Below are 22599 nucleotides of genomic sequence, written 5' to 3' on the forward strand. Positions count from 1 at the left end.
CTTTCACAGACAAGTGCTCTACCCACAGCGCTGCCCAACCACAACTCACGCCCCCTTCTCACAGCTCTACTTCTGCTAGTACCTCCTCTCCTACCTTCCAAATTTGACAGAGCCTCTCCTGTGAACCTTGTTGTTGAAGGTAGGAGACGAGGTACTAGCAGAAGTAGAGCTGTGAGGAGGGGCGTGAGTTGTGCTTGGGCGGCGCTGTGTGTAGAGCACGTGTCTCTGAAAGGCAAAGGTCCCGAGTTCTCGTCTCGGTCTGGCACACAGTTCTAATCCGCCACGAAGTTTCGTATCAGCGCTCACTCTGCTGCAGAGTTAAAATTTCATTCTAAGCACAATGTCGATGTAAGCCCAACTGCGCTACTTCGTTCTTACTAGTCTGTTTATGATCCACGCTAAGTTTACAAACTACATTTTCCTTTTGCCTTCAGAGGATAAGAGGACACTGGTGTCCTCGCCACCTGCAACACAGTTTTCTCGGCATGGCTGCTAAACAGAAACAGTTTGTGCTTTTCCTTCCCGTAGCTATCAGATAGCTACGACAAACACTTGTCCCTTCCAGTCTCGCGATTGTAAACAGGACGGAATCGCCTGGCTGTTGCGATTCAAACTGCGCTTCGGCGTGCCGCGTGCCTATTACGCCGCTCAGCGGCGCTTTCCCGTCGCTAGCATCGCGTCGCGGCCGTGCTCGCGCATACTGAGCGGCGGGTGTCCTGCCTGTTCCAGCGGCGCTGCTGCAGAACGTGTCGCAGGAGGCGCTCGAGGAGTTCTTCCTGCAGCAGGACGGCGCGGCGCAGCAGCCGGCGCAGCCGCCGGCCCACACCGCTGGCGCGCCGGGCGACGCCACGCGCGCCAGCAACGGGGTCGCCACCGGTGAGTGGCGCGCCAGCCTGCCTACCTGCCAGTAGCCAGCGGCTAGATCCTGTCTGCTGCTGCACTCTGCTGCTGGCGTGCTGCTTACAGTACTGCGTCTCACCACAATAGTGCACAGAGTTTCACCTGACAGTTCAACCGTCGTCAGCAGTAAGATTTTGCAGAATGCTGAGAAATCACTTGTGGTGTTCCACAAGGCTGAACCTTCGGTCCACTATTCTGTCCTATACAAGTACACGACCTACCATCTACCATCTACTACAAGTAGAATAAGTTCCTTTTAAAGATGATACTAGTACTGCAGTGAAACTAAACATACAAAGAAATGGCATATAATGTTCTTAAAAGTATAATTGAGTGTTTTTCAGCAAATGATTTCACTATTTATTTCAAAAGACGCAATATATTCTGTTCTACTCTCTTAGAGGTACTACACCAATGATAAGTGTAACACACAGTGAGGAAATAAGTAGGGTGAAAAATTAAAAAAAAAAAAATTGCTGAGCCATATTGTGCGAATTTAAACAAGTAAGAAACACCATTTGGAACCCCTCAAAAAACTTTGTTTGCTTGCACTTTGACTCATTGGAAATCTTGGGGAAAGAAAAATCAGCAAGTTGGCATATTTTGCATATTTTTGTTGAGTAATGTCATGTGGAATTTTCAAGAAGGGACGTCGAACAGATGTGCAGAACTATAGACCTATAACTCTAACACGTATTATGTTCGAGTATAATGACTTTTCTGGAGGCTAGAAATCTACTCTGTAGGAATCAGCATGGGTTTCGAAAAAGACGGTCGTGTGAAACCCAGCTCGCGCTATTCGTCCACGAGACTCAGAGGGCCATAGACACGGGTTCACAGGTAGATGCCGTGTTTCTTGACTTCCGCAAGGCATTCGATACAGTTCCCCACAGTCGTTTAATGAACAAAGGAAGAGCATATGGACTATTAGACCAATTGTGTGATTGGACTGAAGGGTTCCTAGATAACAGAACGCAGCATGTCATTCTCAATGGAGAGAAGTCTTCCGAAGTAAGAGTGATTTCAGGTGTAACGCAGGGGAGTGTCATAGGACCGTTGCTATTCACAATATACATAAATGACCTTGTGGATGACATCACAAGTTCACTGAGGCTTTTTGCAGATGATGCTGTGGTGCATCGAGAGGTTGTAACAATGGAAAATAGTACTGAAATGCAGGACGATCTGCAGCGAATTGACGCATGGTGCAGGGAATGGAAATTGAATCTCAATGTAGACAAGTGTAATGTGCTGCGAATACCTAGAAAGATAGTCCCCTTATCATTTAGCTACAAAATAGCAGGTTAGGAACTGGAAGCAGTTAATTCCACAAATTATCTATGAGTACGCATTAGGAGTGATTTAAAATGGAATGATCATATAATGTTGATCGTCGGTAAAGCAGATGGCAGATTGAGATTCATTGGAAGAATCCTAAGGAAATGCAATCCGAAAACAAAGGAAGTAGGCTACAGTACGCTTGTTCGCCCACTGCTTGAATACTGCTCAGCAGTGTGGGATCCGTACCAGATACAGCTGGTAGAAGAGATAGAGAAGATCCAATGGAGAGCAGCGTGCTTCGTTACAGGATCATTTAGTAATCGCGAAAGCGTTACGGAGATGATAGATAAACTCCAGTGGAAGACTCTGCAGGAGAGACGCTCAGTAGCTCGGTACGGGCTTTTGTCAAAGTTTCGAGAACATACCTTCACCGAAGAGTCAAGCAGTATATTGCTCCCTCCTACGTATATCTCGCGAAGAGACCATGAGGATAAAATCAGAGAGATTACAGCCCACACAGAGGCATACTGACAATCCTTTTTTCCACGAACAATACGAGACTGGAATAGAAAGGAGAACCGATAGAGGTACTCAGGGTACCCTCTGCCACACACCGTCAGGTGGCTTGCGGAGTATGGATGTAGATGTAGATGTAGAATAATGTTGTGAGGAAATTAATGTTTAAGATAGAAAGTCTTCATATTTCAAAAGTTTGCTTTAAGAATAATACAGGGCATAGCAGAAATGCACGGCACAAATTGCAGTACACATTTCTCGTGAGTCGACGAAATTATGTTATATAAACATGGGTTTGGAAACGTTTTGTCTCCATGTTACAGACCATTTCCTCCAACTCATTAATCATGGATAAGAAACACTGACAAAATGCACCAGCATACCACATGTACATATGATAAAGATCTCACAGGAGATGTTCAATATGCACTCATTGGACACTGATACATGCATCAATCCTCTTCATCGTGAATCTCAGATGTGCTGATGTATTGCTAGAGCATTGCATACAGTTTTGGAGCCCCCCATAATGCGGACACAGAGACACAACATTTTGACTATGGTTCCATAAACAAGAGTTTTCAAATTCCCCCACAAATAACAGTGGGTTTTGGTCCAGAGAGTGAGGAGACCACCCAAGTGGTTCATCCCCACCTATCCATCTATCACCGAATCTGTTATTGCCTGGCCTGCATGCTCTCCAGATCTAAACCCACTATTGTTTGTGGGGGCATTTTAAAGCTCTTGTATATGGAACTGCAGCAGAAGATGTTCAAAGTCTCCATGTCCATATGGTTGCAACACCATACACAGTACTCCATGGATATTTCAGCGCATCCCAGATTCACTACAAAGGCGAGCTGATGTATCAGTGTCCAAGGAGGGCACATTGGACATCTTCTGTGAGAAAGAGTTGCATGTGGAATGCTGGTACGTTCTGTTCATGTGTGTCTCCCATGATTAGTGAGTTGGAAAGAATGAGTTGTAACATGGAAACAAAGCGTTTCCAGGCTCATGTTCCTGTAACATAATCTATTTGTCTACATGTGAGGAATGTGTCCTGCAACTTGTGCCGTACATGTTTGCTACACCCTGTATGTGGTGTTCACCCACGATCACCTTCTAGATATTTGTTTAAGGTGTTAGGTATTTTGACTACTGCTTCATAACATATTACGAAGCTTTTGTAAATAATCCACTACAGGTCACAAAGAACAATGATGTATATAATTATATCAGAACAGAAAAATGGGATTTATTATTTCACATTAAAATTGTCTTTGGTACAATAACACATGCAAAATGCTGGAATCAAAATTTTTCGTCATTTACCCATTGATATAAAAGTCTAACACACATCAAAGTTATATTTTAAAGCAAACTCAAAAGTTTCTCCTTGACAATTCCCTCTATTCAGTAGAAGAATTTCTCTTTTCCTATGTATAAAAGGTGATGGGTAGGAATAAAAATTCACAGCCATATTTTTAAGAAACGTTGGAATGAAATATAAATAGAAAACACACGTGTGAAGGGTCACCATTCAGCCATGTTTACATATCGATCACTAATATGAATATAAAATGACTCATTCTACATCATTATTATTAATCGTATAAATGATCCCTGGAACTTCAAGCTGTTTAACTGACCAATGGGAAACATCCGTAGTCACTGTTTCCCCTTAACCTATCCTAGGCACTGATGTGTACGAAGTGGTACCCTAAATTTTTGGGAATATTCCTGTAAAAATTAAGCCCACCATCGTCATCAAAGCAGTGCCCTCACGCTTGTATGCAACACTTCCAGCGATTTTCCTATTGTAGCATTCAGTTCTGGAAACCGGATGGATGAATCTTGTTCAAAATTAGTTTCGATTCCTCTTGACTCTCTTCTATGGAGTTAAAATGTTATCTTTTGTAGTTTAATTTCATTTTCAGGAAGGGGAAGAAAACGCAGAGAGCTAGATCAGAAGAGAAGGGTGGGTGAAGGATAACTGTAATGTTGTTTCTCGTTAGGAATTCCCTCACAGTATGTGAGATGAGGGCAGGTGCATCGTCATGATACAGCAAACAGTCTGTGTTCTCCCTTTAACCCGCTTGTGCCTAAATATTCACTGAATCTGAACATGGCAGCAGAAATTCCCTGTGGGTGTCTACCCATTTGGAAGATATTTCTTATGGGGAGGGGGGGAGGTGTGTAGCTGCCCAATGAACTGTAGGAATTCCCAGCCGAATGATGGAGGGACATAAATGGTACAGAGGGAAAAAGTCAGGCAGCTTGAAGACAGGTAGTCAGGGAGATGGGATGAGTATGAAGGTCATCCCGCATGAGCAGCATGACACCTCAATGAGATGGAATGCCGACCTCAGGGGAAAGGTCAAAAAGAATTGGTAAGTAATGTGAAGGCTCAAAGTGGTCGTGAGGGCGCGATTTCGTTTCCTGAAGGCAGAGTACAAGGGGATGCCACGACGCTAAAAGCAGCCGTAAATCCTCTTTGTGCTACCGAAGGCCGCGAACGTTGCATTGGAGGACAGTCATGAGGAGGAAGAGATGTAGGGGTGTCAACTCGGCGGCTGCCGAGTGACATCCGGTGTAGATTCGCTACTACAGGCCTCAGAAGCAGGAGGATCCTGCTCCATGTGGTCCACAAAAGCATCGGCATGCTTGTGCAGTCAGCCTGTGGAGTCCGTCGCTGAAAAACGGTTGGTGCGCACAGGCGAGTCAGAGGCCAGCCTGGCTAAGGGACCACGTGTTGACACTGTCGAGCTGTGTCTTCGAGTTGGTGATGGAGAAGACCGTTTGTCTTTAGCGGATTTCTTTGAGCCCTTCTGGTTAGAGGAAGTCTTGGATGTTGTTTGGCTGGAGGGACAGAGGAAGTCGTCACGGGAGTACTCCGTCCGTCATTTCCTGCCTGCTGGTTGTGTAGTGGGCGGCTTTGCCGCTTGAGGGGAGAGTTCGATGATTTGTTGCACAGCTGGACGGGGCAATGGCGATGCTACCTTAACACTGGGCGATTTCACAAGCTCAGAGCCGAATTTGAGGTCGCATGTCTGCATGGCCATGTCCTGCATGGAGCGAGTTGTAACAAGAACAGAACTATAGGTGCCAGTCGGGAGAACACAGGGTTTGCGACTAGCCAGTAACTTGCGAGCTACTGGATAATCCCGAGAGGAGGCGGCATGGCCACCATTGCAGAAGATACAGTGGGGAGAAGGAGGCGGACATTCGCCCTCGTGTGCATCCCTGCCACAGGTTACACATCTGGCTGGGTGTCAACAACATGTTCGAGTGTGGGTACGACCGGACTGTGATAATTTCACAGCCTGCTTTGATCTTGGACGGCAGCACCGCCCTTATCAAAGGTGAGGAAAAGAGTGCAGGTGGGCACAAAGGAGGAGTCGACCTTTTTCATTATGTGATGGACGGCAATGACTCCCTGATCAGACAGGTAAGATTGTATTTCAGCCACAGTCAGACTTTCAAGTAGCCTAGTGTAAATTACACCATGGGAAGAATTCAAAGTTCTATGTGCCTCGACACGATCAGGTAACAGTGGAGAAGCGAGGCAGCAGGCATTTGTTGTTGTTCGAGAATCAGAAGCCGCCTCCAAAAGAAAAGTGCCATTCTGTAAACGAGAGCAGGATTTCACAGGGCCAGCAATTGCATCAAAACCTTTCTGGAAAATAAACGGATTGACCATGGCGAAGCACTGACCATCTTCAGTACGTGAGACCAAAAGGAACCATCGTGCAGCGGAAAGGGTCTTCGAATTGGTAGACTCATTTCGTTTACGTTTTGCAGACGTCGATAGGGAGGTTCATTGACTCATCACGAGCAAGTCCCCTATGACTGCCTGTGTCTCCGATGGCACACTCCTTCCAACTGGGGGCTTCCTTCACAAGGGGGTGCACCTGCATTAGGTGATTTTTCACACCTCAGGTCACACCTCCCGAACACCTGATGGAGGGACTAATTGGCAAGGTTACAGCTCAGGCAATCACCTCTCCCTGGGCCTGGTCTGCACCAGGGGTTACATGCAAACCCTACATGTCGACTCGGGGCTGGGAATTACGCGTTACCCAGTCACCTGTTACGCGTCATTTGCGTAGGTCGGCCTTCAGGAGTGCACAGGCAGGAAGAAGAAAAAAAAAAGGGTCCTCAAACGCCGAAGCGGAGGAACGAGAGGAGAAGGGAAACAAAGAAAGGAAAAGGTAGCCAAAGACAAAGTTGACACTGTTTGCACGTCAGCGACAGAACGCAGAACATTCCCAACAATACCCCAGACATGTTCCCCAAGGGAGGGTAAAAAGAATAGCAAGAGGGTAGACAGGCAGCACAGAAGGAAAAAAGTGCTGCAAAGGCTGGGGCCTCGTGATAGCCAAGCACGAAACCGCCACAGAGTGGGAAGCCCCCTAGGGGGATCACACTTTGTTTTCATCTGTCTGCCTGTCTGTCTGCCTTTCCAGCTGTTCAAAAGTATTTTTCTTAGGAAATGGTAAAGGTATCAAGTTGAAATTTATGTCACATATTAAGGTCTACGGTCTCTTTGCTATGTAAAAAAGTGGAGCATCAGTCAGTGTAATCAGAAATATGGGCATTTATGTCACACATATTGATACTCTTAAACTCACTCACTCCCATTGAGCTAGAATCATGTCTTTTAGCTAGAAGTAAAGTTTCACTTTACAAGTAAAGGGAAAAATTCGAAAACTGTTAGTCTGTAATTACTTTTTATCCAAATATCTGCTTGTCCATCCATCTATTAAGACCCCTTTTTCTCAGGACGAGGTAGACGTATCACGTCACATACTGACATCCATAGTCCTTTGCTGGTGTGAAAAATATCAATGCTTGTGAGTCAATGCAATCAGAAGATGTTGCGAATTATGTCACGTTCTTCGATATATGCAAACTCACTCATTGAAACGAATTGACGCAGAATCACGACATTTGGCAACAAAAAATGTTTTACAGTACAAAAAAAAAGGTGAAAAAATCAGAAGAAAGCGAATTTATAATTATGTCACACGAAAAAATATTTATCGTTTGTTATCCATCTCCAAAATTAAAACTGAAATATTCTCGAACGCCTTGGTATCTGTGGTAGCTGTATCTTGCCAGTGTCAATGCCGATAATAAGCAAAAATCATTGAGATCGTTGACGTCATTAAGTTTGTACGGAACCCTTAGTGAGCGAGTCCCGCTCGCACCTAGCCACTTTTTAAATAATGTTTATCCCTAGATAGGCAATTAACAAATCCGATAATTTATTGTATCCTTTAAGAAGCAGAAAAGAGCTTCCTTCGTGCATCTATTTCACGAACCGCATAACTTTGTTTAAAGTACCACATTTACATTTAATTATAATCACAAGAGATCGAGCTGAACAACTAATCAAAATCTTTTTTGAGTTCTATAGGGGCACCACACCATCGATAAATTTGAAGAATGGAATCATTATAGATGTGTCCGATGGTGTCGTACAAGTGGAAAAACTGGACTCCATGTAGACCAATAATAGTGTACTCCTTATTAGGAGTAGTATAAGATAGAAAACGCAAAAGATTTCTGCTAGCCTAAGGCTAAGGTCGGTCAAAGGCTGTGGGTACCACACTTTCCACCAGGCTGTTATTTTGAAATAGTTTTTTATCGTGCACTGCTAACTAAGTTCGACCGTTACTCATTCTAACAGGTGTGGATACACCATCCTCGTAATTTGTGTGAAACCAGTCACAGGACATCCAACGCTTTGCATAGCTTGGTTGTCAGTGTTCACGAACTGGCAATAGACGTTCACGAATCACATACACATATCCGTTAATTCACGCTATCCGAAACACATCGTAAACCTCTGGGGCTGTTAATGTAACATAACCGTCAACACTCCTGCAGGTTGGCAGCTCGGCAAATCTACTTTCTCCAGTCTCTACGACGTAAAATGACTGTAAAAGAATATATGTTGTTTACTAAATTTTGTGCTAATACGAAAACTGTTCTTAGTTTTCTTCTACCACATACAATTTTTTTCATAATGACATAGTGTGTATTTTATTTTCATTTATAGGGAGTTTGTTAGAATAGGAAGCTGTACACATGAAAAAGCCCTTTTTATGTGAATGGGGTGCTGGGCAATGCACAAGTGCTAGACTGTAATTATTTGATCAAATTGGAGATACTTTGACGATCAGACTAAACATATCTTTCATGAACCACCGCAAATAAAAAAAAATTGCTTTCACAACAAATAAACCTAGGATTGATGCAGTATTTTCTAAGGGATCTTCCAAAAGATAGTTTCTGCTTCAAGTACGGTTCTACAATATTTCCCTTCATCAGTTAAGAAAAACTATATAAGCAGAAATTTTTTTTGCTGCTCAAACTCACATGTTGATGAAGGATGGCGAGTTCGAGAATACAGTGAAGGTCAAGAATAGATGAATGCACTGTGTTCAGTCTACTTCTGAAAACTATCTAGGGGATGACTAATATCCCAATTACCTGAATATTGTCAAAAGCATGTTGTAAAATTTCAGGAAGTTGTTTTGTGACATGAATGCAAAAGTCCACGTCCTACACTTACGTAGTGACTACTTACCTGAAGATCTGAGATAGTGAAGAGCAAGGAGTACACTTTCACCAGGAAGTTAAGGAGTTGGAGAAGAGGTATCACGAAATATGAAATGAAAGTACTGTATGATGAGCGGTATTGATGGATGTTGAACAGGCACAGTAAAAATGAAGCCTTTGTGAGGAAATCAAAGAATAGAAAGCTTCAAAATAATGTGGACCGTAGTCGATGGAACAGAGTTCTCATAATTTTGCTAAGAGAATTGCTTATAGTATTTTTATCATATAAGTACAAAAGCGAGGCCATAATTATAAAATATAGAATTTGATTCGTATTTTAATTTGATATACGTGGTTAAACAATGTAAGATTTTATTTTGTAGAATATCTTGCCGTGACAGAAAATAACGAAAGTAATTTCCGGAATGAGTACTACCAATTAAATAAAGAACAGCTATTTTTGAGACATCATGTGACGAAAATTGTGAAATAGGAGGTTTGATATCAATTAATGCTTTAACTGGGTATCGCATATCTTCAGAGACTTTTGGACTCACATCCTCGCCAAACCTATGCTATTATCTTGGTTGTGGCCGGTATTACAACGTACTAGCGTGATGGCTACTAGGGGTGGGGAATTACTTTTTGTCCGGTGTGCGTGAGTGGCAGAAAGATGTGCACAATATGAGAACAGGTCCTAGAGTGTATGATATGTTTCTAAACACCAAGAAGAGGATATCCCTGACCCATTTAAACCTATCCTGTGGTATGACTCGCTACCTGACAGGCTGTCGATGATGCACTGAATATTTAGGTAGCGTAAAGAAACGAATGACAAATAGAACATATCGTGAAAGAGTCCCCGGGCTGTGAAGATCTGCGGTCTCAGATAATAGGTAATGGCACATTAAATGACATAGCTAGAGAGGTATGAAGTAGCAAATAAGGTGCCGAGGGGATCATAGAAAATGAACTGTAAGACAAAAATTGTCCAGATGCGAGTAGCACTGCGCACTGAGGGTTCCGTACAAACCTAATTATGTATGTAGGCGGATCATCCACTCCCAGTCCGCCCCCGGTAGCTGAGTAGTCAGCGCGACAGAATGTCAATCCTAAGGGCCCGGGTTCGATTCCTGGCTGGATCGGAGATTTTCTCTGCTCAGGGACTGGGTGTTGTGTTGTCCTAATCTTCATCATTTCATCCCTATTGACGCGCAAGTCGCCGAAGTGGCGTCAAATCGAAAGACTTGCACCCGGCGAACGGTCTACCCGATGGGAGGCCCTAGTCACACGGCATTTTTATCCACTCCCAGAATCGACGACCGCCATGATTTTTGACTTACCAGCACTGATACCGGCAAAATATCTGACCCAAGGAATCCAAGACTTTTGAGAATGTTTCCGTTTCTACTTTGAAGTCGGGTAGCAAATGGCAAAAGAAATATTTTTTCGTGTGATGATATAAATTAATAATTTTATGATTTTTTTTTTTCTCTGTGAAATCTTTCTTCTTGCCAGATGTCACAAGTCTTTGTCAATACGTTTTGAGGAGTGAGTTTACGAGTATCAGAGTATGTGACAAAAATCGCTGTATCTTTTGACTGCATCGACTTTAGCTTCATATTTTTACAACACCAATAGACCTCAGTATGTGACTTGACACATCTACCAGTTCCTGAGAAAAACGGGTCTCACAAGGCATAGGGACAGACGGCTGGGTAACAAATTCCAATATTTTTTTCATGTGATACATTTACAAATTACAAACTTTCGAGTCTTTCTCTTTTCTCGGGCAGTGAAATCTTGCTTCTTGGCAAATTTCATGAGTCTAGCTCAGCAGGAAGTACGCTGTAAGTTTTAACGAGTGAGTTTTCGAGTCCAAAATATGCGACATAAATGGCCGCATATTTTGATTACATTGACTTGGAAGCTTACATTTGGTGTACTGCAAAAGAAACGTAGTAAATTCCAACTTCATACGTCTACCTGTGCCTAAGAACAACGGTTTTAGACAGTCGGTCAGACAGACAGACCCCACGGACGACAAAGTGATCATATAAGGCTTCCATATAAACGACTGAGTTATGGATGGGAAAAAAAGCGACGAACCGCGAAGCAATTATCCGAATGGACGTAAATTGATAGATGTTATGTACATGTACCGATAGTCAAATGTTTAGAATTGCAGAAAAAAATTGGATGGTTTATTCTGCGAGAAACAGCTTCACAAATTGAGCAAGACAACAACGCATTGGTCCACCTCTGGCCCTTATGCAGGTAGTTATTCGGCTTTGAATTGATTGATAAAGTCCTGTAGGATATCGTGTCAAACGGTGTAGAACTGGCACGTAAGACTGTCAGAATCCCGAGTTGGTTGGACGGCCCTGCCCATAATGCTCCAAAAAAATGGCTCTGAGCACTATGGGACTCAACTGCTGTGGTCATTAGACCCCTAGAACTTAGAACTACTTAAACCTAACTAACCTAAGGACATCACACACATCCATGCCCGAGGCAGGATTCGAACCTGCGACCGTAGCAGTCGCACGGTTCCGGACTGCGCGCCTAGAACCGCGAGACCACCGCGGCCGGCATAATGCTCCAAACCTCTATTGGAAGAGATCAGGCGACCTTGATGGCATAGATAGGATTCGGCAAGCACTAAGGCAAGCAGTAGAAACTTACGCTGTGTGCAGGCGGGCTTTATCTTGCCGAAATGTAAGCCCAAGATGGCTTGCCATGAAGAGCTACAAAACTGGAAATAAAATATCGTCGACGTGCCGATGTGCTGTGAAGGTTAAGCGGATGACAACGAAAGGGGTGTTGCTTTGAAAAGAAATGGCACCCCAGACCATCAGTCCCGGCTGTCCGGCTGTGTGGCAGGTGACAGTCAGGTTGATACTCCACTGATGTCTAGGGCCTCTGAAGACGTGTCTTCGGCCAGGAATCTCATTGACAGGAGTAGAATTGTCTTCAGTGATGAGTCCTGCTTCGAAATCAGCCCCAATACCTGGAGACGGGGGATATAATAAATATACAAGAAATAAATACCAATAAATCGTTTCCGAACATTTTTACGTCACCCATGCCCGCACCGCTAGTGCCAGATGGGACACTTACTCCCAAAGCATTTTTATATAAATAATAGAATATTTACCTTACTAATTTGGTTGCAACTGCTCTAGGTATTCCTCAGTTACGCTTCGATGTCAGCCCCATTTCACTCTAACCCGTATAGGGTGTGCGTGGTTCTTAACCCCACAGTGTTTCTTGGCAGATAACATGTAACGTGCAGACCCCTGGTTCTTTAAAGAATCGAACTCACCTATACAAATAGCTTCAAACTTCTGATTACTTTACGATTGAACTATTGTGCTCAATACATACACCAAAAAAAGTTTTGCATCCCGTCGATTCCGAGAGTTCCGGAAAATTGGAACAGAGATTAACATAAACATCATTTCCGCCCTTTTTATTTCTCATGCAAACCACACATTGTATGTTGTATCACCATGCAACGAGATCTTCAGAGGTGGTGGTCCAGATTGCTGTACACACCGGTACCTCTAATAGACAATAGCACGTCCTCTTCCATTCTATTCGTCGTGGCATACTATCCACAAGTTCATCAAGACACTTTTGGTCCAGATTGTCTCACTCCTCAACGGCGATTCGGCGTAGATCCCTCAGAGTGGTCGGTGGTTCACGTCGTCCATAAACAGCCCTTTTCAATCTATCCCAGGCGTGTTCGATAGGGCTGATGTCTGGAGAACATGCTGGCCACTCTAGTCCAGCGATGTCGTTATTCTGAAGAAAGTCATTCACAAGATGCACACGATGGGGGCGCGAATTGTCGTCCATGAAGACGAATGCCTCGCCAATATGTTGCCGATATGGTTGCACTATCGCTCGGAGGATGGCATTCACGTATCGTACAGCCGTTACGCCGCCTTCCATGACCACCAGCGACGTACGTCGGCCCCACATAATGCCACCACAATACAGCAGGGAACCTCCACCTTGCTGCCCTCGCTTGTCAGTGTGTCTAAGGCTTTCAGCCTGACCGCGTAGCCTCCAACGACTGCCCGGTTGAAGGCATATGCGACATTCATCAGTGAACACAACCTAACCCAAACCAACCTGACCTGACCTGACATGACCTGACCTGACCTGACCTGACCTGACCTGACCTGACCTGACCTGACCTGACCTGACCTGACCTGACCTGACCTGACCTGACCTGACCTAACTTAACCTAACCCAACCTAACCTAACCCATTCCAACCAAACCCAACCTAACCTAACCTAACCTAACCTAACCTAACCCAACCCAACCTAACCTATCCTCACCTAACCCAACCCAACCTAACCAAACCTAACCTAACCTAACCTCACTGATGCTTCTGTGAAGTTTCGAGGTACTGACGGAAGTAAAGCTGTGAGGACGGGGCGTGAGTCGTGCTTGAGTAGCTCAGATGGTAGAGCACTTGCCCTAAAATGGCAAACGTCCCGAGTTCGAGTCGCGGTCCGGCACACAGTTTTAATCTGCCAGGAAATATCATTGGCAATTTGCTTTAAATGTTCATAAATGTAAAACTGCGCATGTTACAGTGTCTAAGGCTTTCAGCCTGACCGCGTAGCCTCCAACGACTGCCCGGTTGAAGGCATATGCGACAGTCATCAGTAAAGAGGTGCCCATCCCGAGTGGTCCATTCGGCATGTTGCTGGGCCCGTCTGTACCGCGCTGCATGCTGTCGTAACACGTCGACCTATGGCTGGACGAAAAGCATTTTTCAAGATGGTGGCGCTGCTGTCAGGGTTCCTTCGAGCCATAATCCGTAGGTAGCGCTCATCCACTGCAGTAGTAGCCCTTGGGCGACCTGGGCGAGGCATGTCATCGACACTTCCTGTCTCTCTGTATCTCCTCCATGTCGGAACAACATGGCTTTGCTTCACTCCGAGACACCTCGACACTTCTCTTGTTGAGAGCCCTTCCTGGCACAAAGTAACAATGCGGACGCGATCGAACCGCGGTATTGACATGGTTGAACTACAGACAACACGAGCCCTGTACCTCCCTCCTGGTGGAATGACTGGAATTGATCGGCTGTCGAACCCCCTCCGTCTAATAGGTGCTGCTCATGCATGGTTGTTTACGTCTTTGGGCGGATTTAGTGACATCTCTGAACAGCCAAAGGGACTGTGTCTGTGATACAATATCCACAGGCAACTTCTGTCTTCAGGAGGTGTGGGAAACGGGGTGATGGAAAACTTTTTTTATGTGTGTATTTGACATTAACCTAGAACCTGGCGACAAATTTTACGAAAGTTTTGAAATTATTTTAACATTTATTTGGAAGCTGCTAAGTGCTCCCATTCTCAAAACAGGATGACTATAATGTTGGTAATTTTCAGTCTTATGTAGTTTTTCACATGTCTCAATGTTTATGATGTCATACCTCTGAACTAGATGTTGTATCGTGATACACTTCTGCAGGTACATGCACTTATATAAGTAGATATCTTGTGAATAGAGTTAGCAAGAAAGCAGTCATAAATTAAAACTCTATGCCTGATGCAACAGGTTTTGACGCGTATTAGTGTTTATGAGGTCATATTCCCTGGACTATGTGCCGCATAATGGTATAATTTTGCAGCCATATTTAGTACTATATCTGAATATTGTCTGGAAAATATATTGTGAATAGAATAGTAGAAAAAGAAGTATTACATTATAACGTCATACCTGATGCGGTAGTTTTACTTCGTGATAAGTGAAAATGCAGTAAGCGAAAAAATTTTTCCGATGATCATATTGTCTGGGATGTTAGCGAGAAAAAGCTTTCAAAGGTTTAAAATTATATGGGTGAGGTTTGCTGCAAGTAGCCACGTGCTCTCATTACTGGGTGAATATTGACTGGGTATTTGCACACAATGCATTACACTTCTTTTGGACTCTCATCACGCCATTTTAGAGATAGGTGGTTCTTCTCCCCAAAATGCAGCCGCGCGGGATTAGCCAAGCGGTCTGAGGCGCTGCAGTCATGGACTGTGTGGCTGGTCCCGGCGGAGGTTCGAGTCCTCCCTCGGGCATGTGTGTGTGTTTGTCCTTAGAATAATTTAGGTTAAGTAGTGTGTAAGCTTAGGGACTGATGACCTTTTAAATCCCATAAGATTTCACACTCATTTGAACTTTTTCTTTTCTCCCCAAAATGCTGCTTTCGATGTAGCAACCTCTGTAGAAATGGTTCCGTAAGTTTATGATGAGATATTGAACATACATACACACACATTCACATATATTCTTATGACAGTAGCATTTTACCCTCATCTTCTATCTCCTTTTCCCCTCTGTCTGTCCGTTTACTTCTCCCCTCCCTCTGTCCATTTCCGCCTTCCCTTTCAATCCATCGTATCTTCACCCTTCTCACTATTCATCTCCTACTCCTTCTCTCTGCGTAGCCTCTGGAGTACGTTCAAATACTAAAATCATAACACACCTGTCATGCAGGGCAACCTACTTGTCAGGGGTTACTATCCCTTTTTCAGCCTCTCCCTGGCCCTATGGGAGTTAGGTACTTCTTACTCCCAAAGTACTTCTTCCCAGACAGTTAATAATATGTATCCCATTTTTTTATTTTAATGGATGTAGTGCTTTAGGAGGAGGAGATCCAAAAAAGGCACACTAGCAAGCGGATAAATGACTAAATGTCTTTGAGACAGATAAGTCCTGACAAATGTGCCTTATCAATGAACGTGTTAATATGTGGCATGAAAAGTGTCAAATGGCAGTCTACTTTGGAACCATATTACAAATCTTGAAGGAAATGTTTAATTGTACTTGTATACAACTTTCTAAAGCTATTTTGAAAGATAACTGAAGACTCCAGATGTTGGGTGCTGAAGTTACAGGTAATAATGAATAAATAAACAAACAAATACCCAGTGCTCATACGTAAATGGACCCCTGTGAACCTACCGACAGTGGAGACGATGTCGGCTGGACAGCGGCGCGCGCGCCTTTTGCAGCGACGGCGGCGAGCAGCGGCCAGCAGGCGTACATCGGGCTGGTGACGGGCGCGCTGGCCGTGGCGCTGCTGCTGCTGCTGCTGGGCTGCGCGGTGCTGCTGATGGTGCGCCGCGGCCGCAAGAAGGTCGCGCTGCTGCACAAGCACACCGCGCTCGTCTCCAGCGGCGTCGCGCTCAACATGAAGGAGATGCTGGCGCCCGGGGGCGGCGTGCTGGGCGTCGGCGCCGGCGGCGGCCTCACGCGCGTCCTCACGCCCTGCAAGCCCAAGGCGGCCGCGCCGGCGGCGGCGGGGGGCGCGGCGGCGGGGGCGGTCGCGGGGGCGGCGGCGGGCAGCAAGGCCGGCGGCGGGGGCGGCGGCGGCGGCGCGGACAGTGAGGACAGCGAGGGCTCGAGCGTGTACCACGAGCCGTACAAGCTGCTGGCCAAGGCGGGCGCCGGGGGGCACCAGGAGTACGGCTGCCTGCTCACCGCCAGCAAGAGCGTCGGCCAGTACACCGGTGAGCACTGCCGCCTTCCCGCGGTAACTGCCATTCAGTGGATTGCAAAGAATGAACACTCGCCCACGTACTGAATATAAATCCTTTACCTGAAATTCTACACTCATTTTATGCGAACTGATACATGGGACATTGTTGATGGCGATCCAGTCTCAGTGACATGATTGAGTTAGGTGCCAGATTAGAATGTCCCTATCTTTTTTTTCTCATAAAAAAGGAAAAAATTGACCACAGCTATCTGCACTAACCAAGAGCTACATGTATTTCATGAAGGAAAATTCCCTACGTTCCTAATGTAAGGAAATCTCTCTTCCCAACTATGCCAGTGAACCGTCCTTCTTTAACCGAGCAAGGTGGCGCAGTGGTTGCCACATTGGACTCGCATTCGGGAGGACGATGGTTCAAACCCGTGTCCATCTATCCTGATATAGATTTTCCATCATTTCCCTAAATTTCTTCAGGAAAATGCCGGGATGGATCCTTTGAAAGGGCACGGCCGACTTCGTTCCCCATCCTTCCCTAGTCTGATGGGACCAATGACATGACTCTTTCGTCCCCGCCTCAAACAAAACCAACCAACTAACCATCCCTCTTTCTCTCACAATCAGCATTACTGTATGGCTCGCACTGGCGTTGCAGAATTACAGGGTTATTACAAATGATTGAAGCGACTTCACAGCTCTACAATAACTTTACTATTTGAGATATTTTCACAATGCTTTGCACACTCAAAAAGTTTTTTTAGGCATTCACAAATGTTCGATATGTGCCCCTTTAGTGATTCGGCAGACATCAAGCCAATAATCAAGTTCCTCCCACACTCGGCGCAGCATGTCCCCATCAATGAGTTCGAAAGCATCGTTGATGCGAGCTCGCAGTTCTGGCACGTTTCTTGGTAGAGGAGGTTTAAACACTGAATCTTTCACATAACCCCACAGAAAGAAATCGCATGGGGTTAAGTCGGGAGAGCGTGGAGGCCATGACATGAATTGCTGATCATGATCTCCACCACGACCGATCCATCGGTTTTCCAATCTCCTGTTTAAGAAATGCCGAACACCATGATGGAAGTGCGGTGGAGCACCATCCTGGTGAAAGATGAAGTCGGCGCTGTCGGTCTCCAGTTGTGGCATGAGCCAATTTTCCGCGGGCTACGCGTGAAACTTGCCCGCACGCGTTCAACCGTTTCTTCGCTAACTGCAGGCCGACCCGTTGATTTCCCCTTACAGAGGCATCCAGAAGCTTTAAACTGCGCATACCATCGCCGAATGGAGTTAGCAGTTGGTGGATCTTTGTTGAACTTCGTCCTGAAGTGTCGTTGCACTGTTATGACTGACTGATGTGAGTGCATTTCAAGGACGACATACGCTTTCTCGGCTCCTGTCGCCATTTTGTCTCATTGCGCTCTCGAGCGCTCTGACGGCAGAAACCTGAAGTGCGGCTTCAGCCGAACAAAACTTTATGAGTTTTTCTACGTATCTGTAGTGTGTCGTGACCATATGTCAATGAATGGAGCTACAGTGAATTTATGAAATCGCTTCAATCATTTGTAATAGCCCTGTATATGCTTCAGTTACAAAAATAGGCTGTTTGATCAGAAGTGTACTGATCCTAGTTAAAGGACATTAATAGTGGGTGAACCACTCCTTGCCCTTATTATGTTTGCTTTGTGGGGCTCTCAACTGCACGGTCATTAGCGCCCGTACAAAGTCCCACTTTTTTCGTAGTCCAATTTTTTCACATTCCAATTTTTTTCACAGTCCAACCTAGCCACTGTCATGAATGATGACGATGATGATGAAATGTGGGCAATACAAACACCGAGTCCTCGGGCAGAGAAAATTCCCAACCCAGTCTGGAATCGAACCCGGAACTCTGTGTCTAGAGGTAGCAACGCTATCCACTAGAATCTTTGCCCTTATGATGGCTTCTTCTCTGGCGGGGACACTTTCGAGAGACGTGCGGCCGTCTGTGGAAGAAGGGCAGCTCATTTTTCGCAAGAGCCAAAACCAGAGAAGTTGCGATATTTGATGCTTGGTTCTGGAGCAAAGTCGACGTTCTAACATATCCCAGTGGAGTTCTGTTGGGTTCAGGTAGGGTCTCTGGGCAGCTCAGTCAAGTGGAGGAATGTTATTGTCTACAAACAACCTTGTCAGGGATTGTGCTTTATGACTGGGTACTTCGTCGTGCTATCGTTCCTCTACCGCACGCAGTATACAGGGTGATTCAAAATGAATACCACAACTTTAAAAATGTGTATTTAATGAAAGAAACATAATATAACCTTCTGTTATACATCATTACAAAGAGTATTTAGAAAGGTTTTTTTTCACTCAAAAACAAGTTCAGAGATGTTCAATATGGCCCCCTCCAGACACACGAGCAATATCAACCTGATACTCCAACTCGTTCCACACTCTCTGTAGCATATCAGGCGTAACAGTTTGGATAGCTGCTGTTATTTCTCGTTTCAAATCATCAATGGTGGCTGGGAGAGGTGGCCGAAACACCATATCCTTAACATACCCCCATAAGAAAAAATCGCAGGGGGTAAGATCAGGGCTTCTTGGAGGCCAGTGATGAAGTGCTCTGTCACGGGCTGCCTGGTGGCCGATTCATCGCCTCGGGTAGTTGACGTTCAGGTAGTTACGGACAGATAAGTGCCAATGTGGTGGCGCTCCATCCTGCTGAAATATGAATTGTTGTGCTTCTTGTTCGAGCTGAGGGAACAGCCAATTCTCTAACATCTCCAGATACTGTAGTCCAGTTACAGTAGCACCTTCGAAGAAAAAGGGACCAAAAACTTTATTGGCTGAAATGGCACAGAAAACGTTCACCTTAGGCGAGTCACGTTCATACTGAGTTGTTTCCCGCGGATTCTCAGTGCCCCATATACAGACATTGTGACGGCTGACTTTCCTGTTAGTGTGGAAAGTTGCTTCATCACTAAACACAATCTTTGAAACGAAAGATTCATCTGTTTCCATTTGAGCAAGGATAAAATCACAGAAATCGATTCTTTTAATCTTATCAGCTGCAGACAGTGCTTGAACCAATTTCAGACGATAAGGTTTCATAACTAACCTTTTTCGTAGGACTCTCCATACAGTTGATTGTGGAATTTGCAGCTCTCTGCTAGCTCTGCGAGTCGATTTTCCTGGGCTACGAACAAATGCTTGCTGGATGCGTGCTACATTTTCATCACTCGTTCTCGGCCGTCCAGAACTTTTCCCTTTGCACAAACACCCATTCTCTGTAAGCTGTTTATACCAACGTTTAATACACCACCTATCAGGAGGTTTAACACCATACTTCGTTCGAAATGCACGCTGAACAACTGTCGTCGATTCACTTCTGCCGCACTCAATAACACAAAAAGCTTTCTGTTGAGCGGTCGCCATCTTAGCATCAACTGACGCTGACGCCTAGTCAACAGCGCCTCAAGCGAACAAATGTACAACTAAATGAAACTTTATAGCTCCCTTAATTCGCTTAGCTCTGCCTTTTGTCGTTGCAGAGTTTTAAATTCCTAAACTTGTGGTATTCTTTTTGAATCAGCCTGTATGATACTGTGGAATTTGTTCATATCATTCCGCATTTAGCGTTTTCTTAAGTGCAACAAGAGAACCACACACAAACCTTGACAACCACCCACATATCGTAAGGTAGGGGTAGCCAAGCATTCGTCTCTAGACCCGCCTCCTGGCTCGAGGGCTACAGCGTTCAGCCTCGCTGCACATTCTCCCCACCGTCACAGAACGCCGTCTGAGCGTCAGGAGGGGGGAATAACAGGAAACAGTGAATGCTGAAAACTGCCTCTGAGGACTATGGGACTTAACATCTGAGGTCATCAGTCCCCTAGAACATAGAACTACTTAAACCTAACTAACCTAAGGACATCACACACGTCAATGGCCGAGGCAGTATTCGAACCTGTGACCGTTGCAGTCGCGCGGTTCCGGACTGAAGCGCCTAGAACCTTTCGGCCACTGCGGCCGCAAACTGTGAATGCATTGCACTTACATGGTGACGCAGTTGCATTGCGTATGAGTTAGTATTATTTTTCACATTTTTCGTATCATAGATCACAGACAGTATCAGTTAATTATTGGTGCGTGGAAGACATTTAGTGCAAACTGTCGGCATACTGACAGACAGTTTCACAAATTTTTGCACTCAAGTTGACATGTAATTTTGACTTATTTAGTTTCATAATGGAAAAAAGATCTTTGATACACATACGTTGATCGAAATCCTCCAGGTTTTTGGCAACCTCATTGTGGAGACATGGAAACTCTTCCCAAGAAAACACTGCTGGAGAGCTATCGCAATATGATTTGTCTTCAAAACGGGAATTACATCGCAGATCAATTAGTTCCAGCTGCACGTGCACAGGAGCACTTTGAACTGAACTGACCTGCAAACGGTCTGGAATACAACTGGAAAACTGATGTAAGATCGGTAGTTCCCTCAAAATGTTTAGCAAATTATCCTTTTACTTCTTCCAAGACTACAGTGAATTCTTCAGACCTCGCATTTTCTACAACGCCTTCTGCGAGCCGATTCTCTTTCTAAATGCAGCCCCATCAAATCATAAGATAATTGCTTCTGTCATTGCAGCACGTTACGGTGTGCAGTCAAGTCCACTTAAAATGCAAAGTCTGCAACCTATTCTGGATATTCTAATTTTCGTTCTTGCAATCCCTTTTCCTTCAAAAAACCAGTAATAAGTCTTAAATTTGTTTCAGGAATTCCCCTTGACTTAACCAACGTATATTACAGTAATGTATGAAGTCTTCATACTCTTCGTTCAGTTCCATCGACGACCGTTGCAACTGACAGTGGAGTAATGCGTGCGACTTCGGAAATTTTACTATTGCTCCACGAATTTCTTTACGTTCTCGATGCGTGAAAATTCAGCATAAAGTGATTCTTGATGTGCAGAGCAATGAAGCCTGTGTGTCGATCGTCGTAATTTTTGCCCCTTCATCCTCAACCAAACCTTCAAATTCTTTCTGCATGGTGCTGTAATATCATTTCACAGCAAATTTTCGGTACCTGTCGATTATGTGAATGCATAATAGATACTGCGAATTCTCGTCGCTCTCTTCTGTCATTCTCATTTAGTTTTAAAAGTTTGCGACGAAGTTTCGCCAGTGTGTCTCTTTTTCTGCAAACAGTATAATTCTCGTCCCTCTCTTGTGTCATTCTCATTTAGTTTTAAAAATTTGCGACGATATGTCGCCGAGTGTCTCTTTTTGTGCAAACAGCCGGTGGACCTGTGAACGTCCTTCATACCAAAAGCAAAGAGTGCACCGTAAACAGCGCTGACACCACGATTCTGATGAAATGACGAAAGTCGTGCCTGCTGAAAAACGGCGCAGCGCAGTAGGAAACGAAATGTCGGTTGGTACGCCCGGTACCTCCGAAAAGGACCGAGGAAAGCCGATGCTGCCTGACCGTCTGGCTCGCGTGCTGTTTGGCACGCCGTAGCCAGCCTGGCTGTAACGCCATCTTGGAGGAGGAGGAGGAGGAGGAGGAGGAGGACGTGATGAGTGTTTAACGTCACTCCGACAGTGAGGTCATTAGAGATGGTGCACAAGCTCGGAGTAGGGAGCATTGGCGAAGGAAATTGGCCGTGCTCTTTTGAGGAAACTATCCCAGCATTTGCCTTAACCGATTTAGAGAAATCACGGAAAACCTAGATCTGGATGGCCAGACGTGGGTTTGAGTCGTCGTCCCCTAGAATGCGAGAGCATCGCTTACCACTGAGTACAGAAATGCGTGCCTCATGAGGACCTTCTTGAC

General features: G+C 45.0%; 1 protein-coding gene across 1 annotated transcript in view; it reads left to right on the forward strand.

Annotated features, from left to right (window-relative positions):
- The window catches only part of LOC126481703 (epithelial discoidin domain-containing receptor 1-like), an 833514-nt gene that overhangs the window by 642404 nt on the left and 168511 nt on the right, over positions 1-22599 (forward strand). The window contains exons 10-11 of the mRNA XM_050105651.1: positions 730-876; positions 16294-16791. Coding sequence (XP_049961608.1) covers positions 730-876; positions 16294-16791 — 645 coding nt within the window. The remainder of the gene's footprint in view (positions 1-729; positions 877-16293; positions 16792-22599) is intronic.

The sequence above is a fragment of the Schistocerca serialis genome, chromosome 5 (genome assembly GCF_023864345.2).
Source record: "Schistocerca serialis cubense isolate TAMUIC-IGC-003099 chromosome 5, iqSchSeri2.2, whole genome shotgun sequence".
Classification (NCBI taxonomy): Eukaryota; Metazoa; Arthropoda; class Insecta; order Orthoptera; family Acrididae; genus Schistocerca; species Schistocerca serialis.